General features: G+C 43.0%; 2 protein-coding genes across 2 annotated transcripts in view; one reads left to right on the forward strand and one right to left on the reverse strand.

Annotated features, from left to right (window-relative positions):
• Positions 1–9,256, reverse strand: SGCB (sarcoglycan beta). The gene is given in 9 exon segments (XM_074154408.1): positions 1–2,831; positions 3,628–3,759; positions 5,139–5,330; positions 5,443–5,628; positions 6,511–6,720; positions 8,784–8,861; positions 8,864–9,064; positions 9,066–9,182; positions 9,185–9,256. Coding segments are annotated over 9 exon segments (1,392 nt in total). The 3' UTR covers positions 1–2,627.
• SPATA18 (spermatogenesis associated 18) overlaps positions 9,255–14,804 on the forward strand; it is a 19,946-nt gene continuing 14,396 nt past the window's right edge. The window contains exons 1-4 of the mRNA XM_074154407.1: positions 9,255–9,341; positions 12,574–12,679; positions 12,791–12,906; positions 14,430–14,548. Coding sequence (XP_074010508.1) covers positions 9,255–9,341; positions 12,574–12,679; positions 12,791–12,906; positions 14,430–14,548 — 428 coding nt within the window. The remainder of the gene's footprint in view (positions 9,342–12,573; positions 12,680–12,790; positions 12,907–14,429; positions 14,549–14,804) is intronic.

Genomic DNA, 14,804 nt, shown 5'->3' on the forward strand with positions numbered 1-14,804 from the left:
GCATCTTCGAATTTATTGGTTCATTTCAAAACAAAGATTAGAAATTCGGTTGTCTTTCACCTACTGACACAACCGCTGCCGTTACATACGCTGAGAACTCGTCACACGTTAAGTTGTTTCAGCGTCCCCGGTACGGTATCTTACACAGAGGCGTGTAGAACGTTCCTTGAACACACAAAACCTTCAGTGCATCTGTGGGACTGAAATAAATAATGTGCCACACGACGTTTTAAATACATCTAGAGAAATGTAGGTTAGGCAGTTAGGAGATAAACAACAAATAAATACGCAACACAGGGCACGTGGGGTGCCAACATTTCTCAAACTGTGTAGTGAAGGCAACCAAATGTATTAACAAATCATAAACAGCGGCTAACAAATTGGTAATTCATTTCATCTGGTATTTGTATGATCAGTTTTGCTACACTTTGACAAAAAAAATCCACACTTCCAAACCAATTCTCCAGAGCATGATTTAAGAGTACCTTTGTGACAAATCTTTCAGCTCTGTTGCATACGGTATTTTAAAAAGAACTCTTGATAATTACAAGAATCCAATAATAGCATACAGGCACGTCAGTAGTAACCAAAGAGGAGCTTTAATGTGCTCTTCATGTGTAATCTACTTGACCGAGGCAGTAGCTGTCATTTTAAGATCTATTTCAGCTTCAACGATGCTGCTGCTTATATTTTTATAGGTGTGTATTTATATATATAAAAATAAAGTGACAAAGTTCCATTAACGTGAGTGAAAATTCTAAAAATGTTATAGTGTATTTCCTCCTCTTAATCATAACAGATACTAATTAGGGCACTACTTAGCAGCAAAGACGGGGGCACGTCTTCAGCAAATGCATGTTGAAGTGGTGAATGAACAGTAACTCTAGTGAAACTATGAAGTTCGTGGAGGCAGGATGCAAAACGTCAGTACTTCCCCATAATCTTTAATGTGAGCAATTCGATGGCTTTTGCTACGTTTTACTCTGGTTTTGTCAGAACAGCTCCACTGCCGTCCACTCCCCAAAACCGCAACTCCTGAGCACCAAAACCCACCTGTGCCTTAGAGAAATGTGACTCTCCCGACCTCCCGCACGGGGCAGTGCCCGAGCTGAGGATGCCCCTCTAGAAATCACGTCCACCCACACTCGTCCTGCGTGAGGCCTTGCTGACCTCTCGCAAACACAGGAACTGGGACCTTAGTTCTTGTTGCAGCAGGAGCTGGTTTGTATTTTGTGGAATTCTATGCACTTTGACAACTATCAAACAAAGGCAGGTACTTTATCTTCCCGTGACAAACGATCGATTCTGAAGTTCATGTATAACGTTTGCACAACTTTTAGGAAAAGAAGCATGTGCTTATCTAGAAAAACTTGTCAAAAAGCTACTTGCAAAGTCACCTCTGTGGCCTCCATTATTAAGGTTACTTGGTGCTACTGCAAAACAAAACTATTTTCAACTGAAGAGAATACATGGGGAGGGAGGAGTGGGAAACTTATAACAAGCTGGACTATTTTTAGTACAGAACACCCTACCTCTGCAAAAGCAGTTATCATCAGGCTGTAAGAGTTTCTCTAAGGCCCCAGCTCACCATAGACACAGTTTCACAATTCAGACACACATGGATTTACTCTGCTGTCGCAGGATCTGCTACCATCACGTTTAGAATTACAGACCTGCAGTTTAACTTTGGAATTTAATTCTGAGGTTCTCAGTAACGCGTCAGTACTGACATTTCTGGGGAAAATGAGATCCGATCTCAGACAGTACTGCGACAACCATGCTTTAGATTAGTACCTGTTGAATTTCATGTTAAAGCACCCAGGAAAATACTTTTTTTGGGTAGTGAGCAAGTTATAAGTACATCTTTTAAAATGTACTTCTAATATAAACACATTTTATAAATACTTTATGTAAATTAAGCAAGTGTAGAATGCCCAAACTGCACATACAGAGCTCAAGCAACGCTTCAATAACCACAAGACTATTCCAAAACTGGTTACATTTCCACACTCAATATTACTTTGCAAATATTATTTGTGCTAATTTTTTCTTTAACTACATGAGAATATATGGCAGAAATAATGCAGTATTTTGAAGTGTATCTGCCATTACCCCTCTCTTAGTACACATATGGTAAACCGCATAATTTTGGAGGGGTATCATTATATTGACCTTTGGCAAGAAATGAAGAGAAGACAAATTTTGCTACTTCAGCCATCTCAGGCAAATCCAACAACAAATGGACATTCCTGTTGAAGTACTTCAGATCGCAGTTGTGTCCTCAGCAGCCTTCAAGGTCTTGGGATGTAGGACAAAAAGCTCCTCTAAAGGCAAGTGAAGGCAGTCAAGGTTGTTGCTAAGATCACATTCTTTAAAGATGTTCTACCGATCCCACTTCAGGAAGGTACTTCAGTAGGCGTGTAGACTGAAGGCGTGCTAAATCAGTGCCACTGTTATGGCAGGATGGTGACATAATACTGCTGAACGTAACAGCCTTTGCTTAAAAATATTATGTAATAAATGTTAGTATAAACTGCTGTAAAAACAGAAATCCTTGAAGGCATGCAATTACTTCATACAAATGTATGTAAACACCAAAGAGAACTCTCCTGGTAGTGGCTGGTGTTTCAGTACGTGGCTCCACAGGGATTGACAGAAGTCTGACAACCCATGTTGGAGCCCGTCACCTGAACCTTGAACAGCGTCCCATCCGCGCACATACACAGCTTGAAACGCAGCCAGTTGCCGTTATTAAACTGTTCCCCATAAGAAGAGCTTGGCAGTCGCGATGGGCTGACCATCACAGTTCCATTCAGGATAATGCTGTTTTCCTATTAAGAGGAAGGGAAAAAAAAAAAGCACAACTTCTAATTTAGACAAGGCAGGATGTTTTTGAAAAGGACAGGCTGGTTTAGTGAATCTTTGGGATGGCTGTAGAAATCAACAGAATAAAAAAAGTGCTTATGACAAGGTTTCATTTATTAATTAAATTTGTGAGTAATGGCCATGAATTTCTCAATTATAACCAGCAATGTACTTTGCTATTCCAGTGGTAGATCGATACTAAGAGCGGCAGCAGTAGCGGGGCTTTTCACTTGACAAACCTATTAGCAAATGCAGTAAAGCTAAAAATATGTACATGAAATGGGAATGAGTGTTTCAATTCATATATGAAATTCATTCGTGTGTTAAACAAAATGTGCCTGTATCTCTATTTCTTATCTTCCTTTAACCTTTTCCATCACTCTATATGCTCTGCAATCTTCACAACGTCCAGGTATCTCAAATGAATGCTAGCACGTTGCTGTCTGTCCCCAGTAAAACCTCCAGAAGAGAGGATGGATGAATTCCCTTTGGTGTTAGTTTCAGCGCAGAGGCCAGTAGTGTAGCTTTAATTGCACTGTGGGGTTTTAGCATCTTGATAGTACTGGAAAACTATTGAACCACTAATTAACAGCAAAGTAATAATCCATCTTTTAAAAACCTTACTAAATGCACTGACTGCAACTAAGCTTTTATGCATGACTACTTTATATAAAATTTGAATCCATATAAAGCTGCATCAGTTTTTTATCAGCCTGTATTGGAAACTAAGCTGTTCAAAAAATGCTGATTTGAAATACTTACTGCTTTCAGTTCCATGTTTCCCCCCATTCGAAACTCAATGGTCTTGCCTGTGATAAAAACACCTTCGTTTCCACGGACAATAGCACGGCCATCGACCTTTATGTTTAGATCACTGGTTGCATTGCTGGTAATCTAACAACATAAAAAAAAAGTGTATTTACAGATCAATGAACATGTGCTGCTTGGGTTTGTCTGAGTAACTTTAATTACCTTCAAAACATTGCTACACAATTTAATAAAAACCTTCAGTGTACTTTTTGCCCTTCTCCTATCACACCTATGAAGCTTCTACCAATTTCCACATTCACATTTGAAATCAAGGACTACTTAATTTTGGAAGGTTATGTACAATACTTTATGTTTGCATACTGTTTGTTGGTGATAAAAATAACAATTCATATGACAATTTTATGGGATACACAGTTAACACTGGTGGCAAATACATGCTTCCGGTTAGGAGTAATTGTGTAAACTTACTCCTTTATTTTCATTTAATCTCTTCCTCCTATGTATTTAAAGCTAAAGGGTTTTGTTTTGTTTTTTCTGGAGCAGACTATTTAATTGTTAGCCTGCAGAGGAAACACAAAGAAGAGCAAACTAAATTTCTCTTTTTTGTTTGTCCTAACCAGGATTGCTCAATGCTTCCTAAGGCACGCTCAACCCTCCGTAAAACCACTGATACTGCTCTGCTCATGTTATACAAAAGAACTGGGGGCTGTACTCTTATCTGTAAAGCCTTTATCGTAAGTGACGATATGCAAGAAACAGATTTCAGTCTGACATTGAAAAATGTACGCACAGCGATATTCAGGTTTAAATATGCTTTATCAGAAAACAAAAAAATGTGGAAACCAACTAAGAACTTGTTTAATCTAGAACTAATGTAACTCTTATAACACTGTGATTGCTCTCTACACTTTTCTCAGACTTCTGAAATTTTGATTGTATTAACATTTACCTCCAATAGAAGGAAAATGATACATCAAGGTCTAGTAATTATTTTTCTAAGTTCTTTATAGAAACAGAAGCTTTTCACAGAAATTTTATTTCTGAAACAGTTATCTAGGCACAAACAAATGGATAAATGCTTAATAAAAAGACACACAAGCCTAGCTGGCATGGTATTCTGGGGGTGGTGAGACACTGGAACAGGTTGCCCAGAGAAGTTGTAGATGCCCCATCCCTGGAGGTGTTCAAGACCAGGCTGGATGGGGCTTTGAGCAACCTGGTCTAGCGGGAGGTGTCCCTGCCCATGGCAGGGGGGTTGGAACTCGATGATCTTTAAGGTCCCTTCCAACCCGAACCATTCTATGATTCTATGTAATGATGTCAGTTTTCATTTCTGTTCTAGTTTTTGGGTGATTTACGTTTTCAGAGCTGCATTTTTAGCTATGTTTAGTCAAATTTCTAAATATGATTGAAAGATCGTACTAGTAAACTTTTTTCCTACAACTACAGCAATTCTGTAATGAGCTTTTACAAAAAGTAAGGGGTAGTTAAAAGAGACATACCCTCTCTGTAGAGGCCTTTTGTACATTCAAGATTTTAACTCCATTTGGCAGATGAAACTCATGAGTTTCATAGTCTGTGCTGAACAAGGTATTTTGTGTCCGTGGGTCAACAAATTCCATGCCGATATCGCTGGTAATAGAAGTTTTGTCTTTTTCCACGCTAAGCTTGGTTGTTCCTTGCTGAAACACAATCTTCGGAAACAAAGTCATTAAGTTAATGATGTTTCAAATATAATTCTTATGAATAATTTGAGTGTACTTCCATAGCGTTGCTCACGAAGTTTTAATTAATGACATAACTTACAGGCTGATTATTTCCGGTGATCACCAAATCTTCATTGCGTCTGCCTCCTACAGTGCTTTTATACAATGGATGTATAACGCCCATGTCGGAAACTTGCTTAAACCGCAACAAGCCACTCTCGTGGAACTCCATACTGTCACAACCATTGGGACCGATTCGAATCACCGCCCAGATAACTAGTGTGATCTGAAAGAGAAACGCACATTTTTGAAGAATACTTTGATTGTTCGGACCTTCCCACAACAAATACTGTATTAACTAGGTATTTTATTTGAAATAATTATTAATGCTAGTGTTTAAGTGAGCTTTAGGTCTCAATTTACTTTAGTCTATTTAATTCCCACTGGAAGTATCAGAACACATTTAATTACGAAAAGCAGTTTACATGATTTTTAGACTCTTCTGAAATGGTAACTAAAACAATTTGTGTATATATATAGGAAATTAAATCACATCCATAATTACATCTTTTTCCTGTTTAAGGGTAACCGTGGTATCATCAGCTAAACAAATTTCCTGAACAAAGAAGCTCAGCTCAGGATGTACTTACCCCTGAACGCAGGTGGATGTCCAATTATGAAAAATAATTAATTACTTCTCACTTATGAAGCAATAAAAAGGTGTTAGTTACAACAACCAAGGTTTAAAGCGAGTGGCTGCTTAATCCTGAATGCTCACGTGCAGCTCTGTTATTATAGGTAAAATGTTCCTGGCATAACAGTTTCTCCTGCATGTATTTGTCCTGCGCTAGTAACACTTGGCACATTTGCTGTTACTGAGTTTGGTGAATAGAGAGACATTTTCAAGGTTCCTAATTCTGTGTTGCATCAATGGTAGGTTCCTTGCTGGGACTATGATAACTGAAATAATCATGACTGAACTTAAAAGATTCTTCCATCTAATCTTGCTCAGAATACAAAACAACAAAAAAAAATGAGAAAAATAAGAAATCTCCTTCGGTACATTTTAAGTCCTTCTAAGCCATACTGGCGTAAGTTTTATTTCTGTAATAAACAGTCAAAATGAAATATGTCCTAATGTTGCTTACAGCCTAAGTATTATACTCACAATAAGATTGATGACAGCCAAAATAAAAAGAAGAACGATCACACAAATGGCCAAGTTGCCTTTCCTGCCACGTAAGCCTGTCTTGTGGAGACGGTCTTCATCAATTGGGATGTATCCCGCTTTAAAGTTACTGTTGTGCTCCTTATTAACGTTCCTGCGTTCCACAGCCTTCTCTCGCATAGACTTCTTCACCGGGCCATTAGAACTTTGCTATAATGCAAAGCATGGATTAGCTGTTATAAGGCATGTAAATCCACTAAAATGATAAACGTGTGTATGCAAAAACCCATAAATTTGATTTGACTAGTGGAACATATTACATGTTATATTCAATATTACACTTGTCTGCCACTCTATACTTAGAATACACATTTACAACCACTACAGTCTCTGCTAACACTATGACTAAAATTAAAATCCAGGTACTTTCAGACAATTATGTTTTTGTATGTAATTTTTATCATGGCAAGTAGGAATTATTAATGGCATAGATGCAGTTAAAAAAAAATCAGCTGTAAAAAACTTCAAATTTTTCCCTCCTAGGGACAATACAGAACATAATCCTGCAGGTCATTTACCAGTGCACATGATTTTAGCTCCCTCCGTGCTAATGTGGGATAGACTCTAAATGAATCTACCCAAAAGGAGTGTGGTGGATAGAGTTTCAAAGTGACTTTGACAGCACAGGGTTTGCATGCAATTTCTGTTGCTTGCATGCAGTGTTAAGAAAAATAATGTAAGGCTTGCAAAGAAGATTGCAAAGAACATCTCTTCAATGTGACAAATTACACGTCTTGTAGATATTTATATGGAAAATAAACCTTTAATATATTTTTGTCACTTTGTCCAAAATTTTGTTCCACATCCTTTGAATGGAACAGGTTGCGATTTAAGGATTCAATTCTTCAAAGAAGGGGCTTGATTTTTTTGATGGGATTAACTTTATTCATCTGAAATGAATCCTGAAGCTGCATCTTATGGTTACTGCATCTTCGCATGTCTACACTGGTGTAACTGGTAAAAATGTCATTGTCTTCTGTTACCAAAGAAAAAGGAAATGGTGCTGAGAAAGGTGCTTGACCTGAACAGGTTTATGGGGGGCTTCCTTGAAACTAAACTCAGAACTGGCTCGACAGGGAAACTGAGAGAACAGGTCTGTGCTCTGGGGAAAAGCAAATGGACACCTTGTACAACAGGACAGTAAGTATCTTGTCCTGAGGATAGTGGTCTTGAAAGGACGTGACGGTGAGATAAAACTCCAATATAGTTTTTTCACCCTGGAAGGCAGGACAACAGAAGACAGTACCAGGACTGGGAGAACGTGGTTGAAATGGTGATTGCTGGAGCAAGTGCCGGAGCATCCATGCAGAACTAGGCAGCGCTTCCCGTGGCACCCGAGACGGGGCTGCTGCAGGACCCCTCAGGAATCTGGGGCTCCCCACCTCCTGCTGCCACCACCACACATGCCCCTACACAAACTGACTCTGATTAAAAGTCCTGTGGTGATGCAGGAGCTTCCAAAAGATGAGCCCTTCAACAGCTCAGTTCTCCCTCCGGCTTGCACGGTGCTGACAGAGTCCCTGTCCCACCCCTCCGACTGGGTGACAGTGACACCCCCGCAGACAAATTTAGCTTTCGCTCCTCTGTGAGACCTGGGATGGGGAGCCCGAATGGAGCTTTGGCCTTATTTATCCACCGCCGCCAGGCTCCCATACTTGTGCCAGCCTAACCAGACGACTGACGGCACCGTCCCATAAATACCAACCGCCGCTTTTCCGCCTCACTAATTAGCGGCAAGTGCCTATTTAGCCAAGACAGTTACATTCCTCTGCAGAAACGCCAGAACACCTTATTTCCAGAACAGAAAGTAGGGTGGGTTTTTTTGCCAAGAGACCCTGCGGCTGTCAGGCCCCCACAGCGGGCTCGGGATCCCTCTCCCCCGGTTGAGGCGGCTGCCCCCGCCGGGACAAGGCCGTCCTTCCCAGACAGCGCCGGGCACGGCTCGGAATCGCCGTTTCTCCCCTCCCCGGCGGGTACCCGGGGCGGTGGGGAGCCAGGGAAGGCCAGGGCGGCCCGTAGCGGCCCCCCAACGCCGGAGGGCTCCGGCATCAAAACAAACCTCGGCAACCGCAGCGAAAAATGGCACCCCCTCCACAAGCAGCGTCCCTTTCCCCCAAACCGGACCGCCTGCTCGGGCCGGCCTCGCTCCCCCCCTCGCCCCAACGGGGACGGCCCCGCCACCTCCCCGTGCCTGCGTCTCAGCGGGGACAGACCTGCTCGGAGGCGGCCGCCGCCATCTTCTTCCTCCGCCGGCGCCGTGGAGGGGTCGGAGGGCGCCCCCTGGCGGCGCGGGGAGGGCGGCTGTGGCGGGGTGCGGGCGGAGGTCGGTGCGGCTCCGAGAGGCGGGTCCGCCCCTCCGGTTGGGACACGCGTTACCAGGCGGCCGTAGGAAGGCTTTTCCCCCGCACCCCCGTGGGTCGTTCGCCCCGTTACCACAACCGAGGCGCGCCCTGCCGGCGTTGCCGTGGCACCCGCCGCCGCGCCGGGCCCGGCCCCACGTTACCATCGCGATTATAAAGGCGGCGCGAAGGCGGCGCCGCCCGAAGAGCATCGGGCCCCGGGCCGGCGGTATCAGTTCCACCCCGCGCCGCCGGCCCGCGGAGGGCTCCCGGGGTAGGGGGGGGGACACACACGCAGCCCCATCCCATCCTACCCCAACCCCGGGAGCGAGCGAACAGCTGGCCATGGCCGACGGCTTGAGGCGGCTGGTCGGGGCGGAGAGCGGCCGGGTGCTGCAGGAGAAGCTGGAGAGCTGGTACCGGGACTACGAGGTGGGCCCTCGGTGGCGGGGGATCCGCCTCTGCTCGGGGGGGGTGCTGTGAAGGGAGGGCTGCCCGCCTCATGCCGCCGGCCCTGGGGGAGCGGGAGGCCGCGGGGCCCGGGCCGGGCCGGGCCGCCGTTTCCGCGGTAACGGTGGGACGCGGAGCAGCGGCGGTCCCCGGCGCCTCCCGGGGGGACATTAGCCCCGGGGCAACCGAGCTCTGCGGGTAGCGGCGGCCTGCTCGGGGTTCAAAGGGCCGGTTTGGGACGCCGACCCGCACCTCCACCCGGCTGTCACCATTTTAACACCCAGTGCCTGCGGTGCTCGCAGCTTCGGCCGTTTCCTTTCTGCCTCTGCCTGTGGCAGGGTCGGCTGGAAGCGAGGCCTGGTGGTTAAAAGTGCTGTTTGGGCTGTGTTAGGGTCTGAGAAACCCACAACAATTTATTGTCGTTTAGACAAATTATTCTATCACCCAGTGATGCCTGCCCCCCCGGGAAGGGGAGTCGGGGGAAAAACAAGGAAACAGGAGGGTTGAAATATAAATAGATTGAATAGGATAAGACTAAATAATTACCGGTAATAATAAAGAACCAGTGTTGATCCCAATACCAATATAAAATACACAAGGATCACAGTCCATTCCATCATAGGAGGCTGTACACTCCCAGCAGGGGACAGCAAATACTGGACACTGTGAGCGCTGAGGCTTTGGGAGGAAGGGAAGGGCTCAGGGGCAAGGAGTCTTCTGGACCACCGTCATCAAGGGCGAGAGAGAACTATGCAGCAAACTTTCTAATGTATACTGAATGTGGCATTCATAGTATGAAATAATCCTGTTGGCCAACTTGGGTCAAGTGCACGGGTCGCGCTCCTCTTCATCCCTGCACCTGGCAAGGCTTGAAAACACTGTGACCTTGAATCCCACAGCGCCTAGTTGGCTATAAAATAAATATTGTCACAAATTCGGCCACTAGGGTCTTCTAAGAGTGCAGTTCTCCAAAGCATTAGAAGAGAAATTAGTTGGGTGTTGCTCAAACCAGGACATGCTGTAATGACTGAGTCTGGATCAGGAAAGAGTTTTGCGGTAAAAGACCAGCAGATGGGAGGACCCTGAGTGAGGGTGAGCTCAGAAGGAATCTCCTGTGGCTTGGGAACAGTCAGGAAAACATGAGGAAAAACGGTGTTGAAAGTGAGAATGGGGTTATCCAGCAAGCGTGAGGGAAGAGTTTCGGATATGGGTGAGGAGAAGGCTGCAGATGGATGTAATGGTATGCATGGAGGAGGAAGAGGTAAGAGGAAACTGACAAGCCAAAACAGCAGAAGCAGTAGAGAAGGTGTAAAATTAGGGAAAGATGAGATGAAGGGACATGAGATTTGAAAATTGTGAATTTTCTCAGCGGAAAATCTTGACAGTGTTCTCACTCCTGTGTCCCCAGTTTTCGTTAGGTTCAGGACACTGATAGTTGTTTTGGTCATGAGCCTGTAACCGTCTACCTTGTGCTGTGGTTGGTAAGAAAAGGTGCTGAGCAGAGATGCAGCCTTTTCAAGGGAAGTCAGTTCTTTTTTCACTTTGTGGTATGTAGGAGTTACAGCATATTAATAGCCGGTGTAGCTCTCTGCAGGATTCATGGCAAAGGATGATTGTAAGAAGGAGTTTGAGTGTAGCTGGTAAAGCTATGCCAGAGTGCAGGACACCAGAGGAGGAATAAGAGAGGCATGTGTTTTAAAATATTGCAAATGGATGATGGAGGTAGACCTCGGGAGAGCTAAGCAATAGCAGGAGCTGAACTCTCCATCGTAAGTGAGGGGGGTTAGTCTGTGAGGTCTTGGGAAATGAAGACATTTCAGGCTGCCGTTGCTGAAAAGGAGGATCTGGCAGATGGAAGCACCATGGGTGTTATGTCTGTGTAATGAGCTGGAAAAATGCACTTTGCAGTGGTGTTCTGGTGGAGGTTAGCAGGGTGAGTCTGTGCTCCTCAAGGCCAGAGGAAAGCATGTTGCAGCAACCAAAATGCAAACTGACAGGGACACAGGTGGGACAACAGTTTTAGCTGTTTTGGAAGCTTGTAAAAACCATATGGAGCCATTAAAGCCTGAAGACCTAGAGGGTGATCTACGCTGAAGATGATACACAGGTTACAGATAAAGATTAAGGAAGCAGGTTGAAAGTATGTGTTCTCCTGGCAGGTGCAGTAGCATCCCTGACAGATTAATCCCGTCAACTCTTTTTCAGAATTGCATTTGCTGAAAATGCTGTAGTTTTATTGTTCTATTGTTTCCCAGGCATGATGCTGGATTTTGCCCGTTGTTCAGTAGTTGTTTTAGTTAGTAACTCTTAAAAATCAGATGAAGTTGCATGGAAGCCTCATATGGCAAAGGAAGGTAATAACCTTATATGTATTATTTCAGTTAATATGAAAAATCAGATTTTGGACTAATACATTTTTTTAATCCAACAATTTCCTATCTTATTAGTTTAAAAATTCTGCGTTGAAAGATTTTAACACAGATCTGCATTTATTATGATTCTTCTTTTAGAGATATTTGTGATTGCATCTTCTTTATGAATGGGGAAAGGAGTAAGTTTTCTCAAGTAGTGAATTAACTGGGTGATAGAAATCCTGATGTCTTTGTTCTAATGTTTGCCTGTTAGCAATGTGAACCTTTTAAAGATGAGTAATAACATCACAGAATAGCTTGGGCTGGAAGGGACCTTTAAAGGTCATCTGGTCCAACCCACTCCCCTGCAATGAGGAGGGACATCTTCAACTAGATCAAGTTGCTCAGGGCCCCATCCAACTTGACCTTGAACGTTTCCAGGGGTGGGGCATCTACCGCCTCTCTGGGCAACCTGGGCCAGTGTTTCACCACCCTCAGTGTAAAAAATTTTTGTTTTGTTTAGTCTAAATCTTCTCTCTTTTAGTTTAAAGCCATTACCCCTTGTCCTATCGCAGCAGGCCCTGCTCAAAAGTTTGTCCCCATCTCTCTTGTAGGCCCCCTTTAAGTACTGAAAGGCTGCAATAACGTCTCCCCGGAGCTTTCTCTTCTCCAGGCTGAACAGCCCCAACTCTCTCAGCCTGTACTTATAGGAGAGAGGTGCTCCAGCCCTCCGATCATTTGCAGATGCAGTAAGAAAAGGTTGTGAAGATGTAATTATAGGGAAAAAAAATGTCATTATCATAACGGGAATAATTTTAACTAAGAAAGCCCAGACAGATGTATTAATACACATTAATTTACAGATTAATTCCTGTGATCAGAATCTGAACCGATGCTGTGAAATAATAGAATTGAACTCTAAGATTCAAGGGCAGCTCTTCACAATCCTAAATGAAACATCTCAAGAAGGTAAATCAGTGCCTTGTCTTATTACTAACACGTTTCACATGTGTCATTTTTTCAAGCTGTGGCTGTTTCTGTACATGTTCTCACAATTTCCTAATGTATGTATTTTCTTAGGTGGGCATTATGCAGGTGTGGAAACAATAAAAACTCGTCTCCTGCCATGGCTAGGGACTTGTTTTTCCTGTGCTTCTTCAGGAAGGCTCTTTGAAACCAACCTCTCTCTCACTCAGGTATGTAGGAAATTTATATTAAGGGAATAGAGCTGTGTGAATTTATACCTACAGGAGAGTTTTAGTGACTTTCTGTTAATAATAGCCTCCCTCCCTGATTTTGCTTAATGAAATGTGTCCTTAGTTGCTCTTGGAGACAACTATGCTATTTGTCTGTCTCATCTTACATTTCCTTTGAAAGGGAAATCAAAGAGGTCATTAAGGTTACTTTTGTCCTTCTAGGGTTTCTGCTGTTTCACAACAATGAGTGACAATATGGAGGAATTTGCTTTGTAAGAGAAGCTATGTTCCTCTACTGCTTTCCTATTCTAGGTGGAGAATTATGCTACATTGACATTTGCAACAACATCTTAGTGATATGGCATAAATACTTTTATTATTAAAAACCTAACACTGTGAAAATACATGAGTAAGCTGAAGGTGTGTATAAAACTCCATGCATTTATCTGTGAGCTCCTTTTATTTTTTTTAAGAAATAAGGTAATATCTTAGTTCAGTATCTGAGCATCATAATACCTCCAGAAGGGGGGTGGTGTGGGTGGAAAAGTGCTCATGTCCATCATGATACCACCACGCACCTAACTTGATGTTTGGAGTTAGTATATATTTGGTATTTACTGAAGGGGCTGTAGTACTGACAGTTTGGCAGGAAAGACAGATCTGCTGTGATTTTATGCTTTGAAAGAAGACAAGAGTGTTGGTTCATGCAGACTAGGGGAAAATGTTGAAGATCTTGAGATTTAACAGTGATGTCTGCATGTTTTCTGACTTCTCATTTTTACAACTCTACTGTCAAAATCTTTCACAATTAAAATAAGAACAAACGAAAAATTATGTTCTTTATGAGTCAGATTCTAGTGTGTTGCAGGAGTAGGGTTCTGCCAAAAAAACCCCAAAATGTAAAATAATGGTGTTACTAAGTGATGGTGCAACAGTTATGGATTTGTCATTGCATGTGACATTCAATTAAAGAGTCTGCTGCACAGTTATCTATTTCATTCTTGAGTATCAGGCAACTCTATAGGTTGTTAAAGACAGAGCTGCATGTGTAGTAGTGTGCTTTCTGGAATGACAGTAGCTGCCGCCTCTGTTCTAATAATTTTTTCTGTTATTTTGTGAACATGAATTCCCCAAAACTTTACTTGAGTTGATGATATAGTCAGTCAGAAGGTGACTGGAAAAGAACCCATGTGGCGCATCTGCAAGAACACTTTCTTCAGATGATGTGTAGACAGGTAGCAAATCTTCATAAGCAGACTTTCCACATTCTCTATCATGAGGTGTAAATGAAGTGAATATTTTTCCTAATACAATCGAGGTGTTATTTTTTGTGCCTGCAAGGTACAAAATGTGTACCTTGCTTATGTGTCTAGAAGGTATCCAATTGATTTTATTTTCAAGTACTTCAGAAATGCTCTTTACTGAAATGTTTAGAAGCACGTCTGCTAATAATGCTGTCCTACATTGTGAAGGATTCTGTAAGGTAGAACGTTCAAGCAGCATGATTTTGTGTTTCGTTGTAGGATTCAATTGAGAGAGAGAGGCAGCTGAGAGAGCTGGCCAACAGTCAGAGTTTTCAGCTGCAAGAGCTGCAGGAAGAACTGACTTCAACTCGTCTACAGCTCAACCATGTGCAACAAGAGTAGGGGAATTAACTGTGATTCTTTTTGTTTGGTTGGTTTTTGCTTTTCAACAACAAACCATATTTTTCTCTTGACATCTAAATGCTGATGGAGATTTGTGAAATGTTTAATTTCTGCCTTAAAATCAGAGCTTCAAAGTCCAAAAGCAGTGTGTCCAAAGCAGAGTACAAGTGATACAGTCATAGCTGCATTCATAGATTGACTCGATCGGTTTTACTTCTGGCAGAGGATTTGGAAAACACACCAGTACTCTAG

This window comes from Numenius arquata, chromosome 10, assembly GCF_964106895.1.
Source record: "Numenius arquata chromosome 10, bNumArq3.hap1.1, whole genome shotgun sequence".
Lineage (NCBI taxonomy): Eukaryota > Metazoa > Chordata > Aves > Charadriiformes > Scolopacidae > Numenius > Numenius arquata.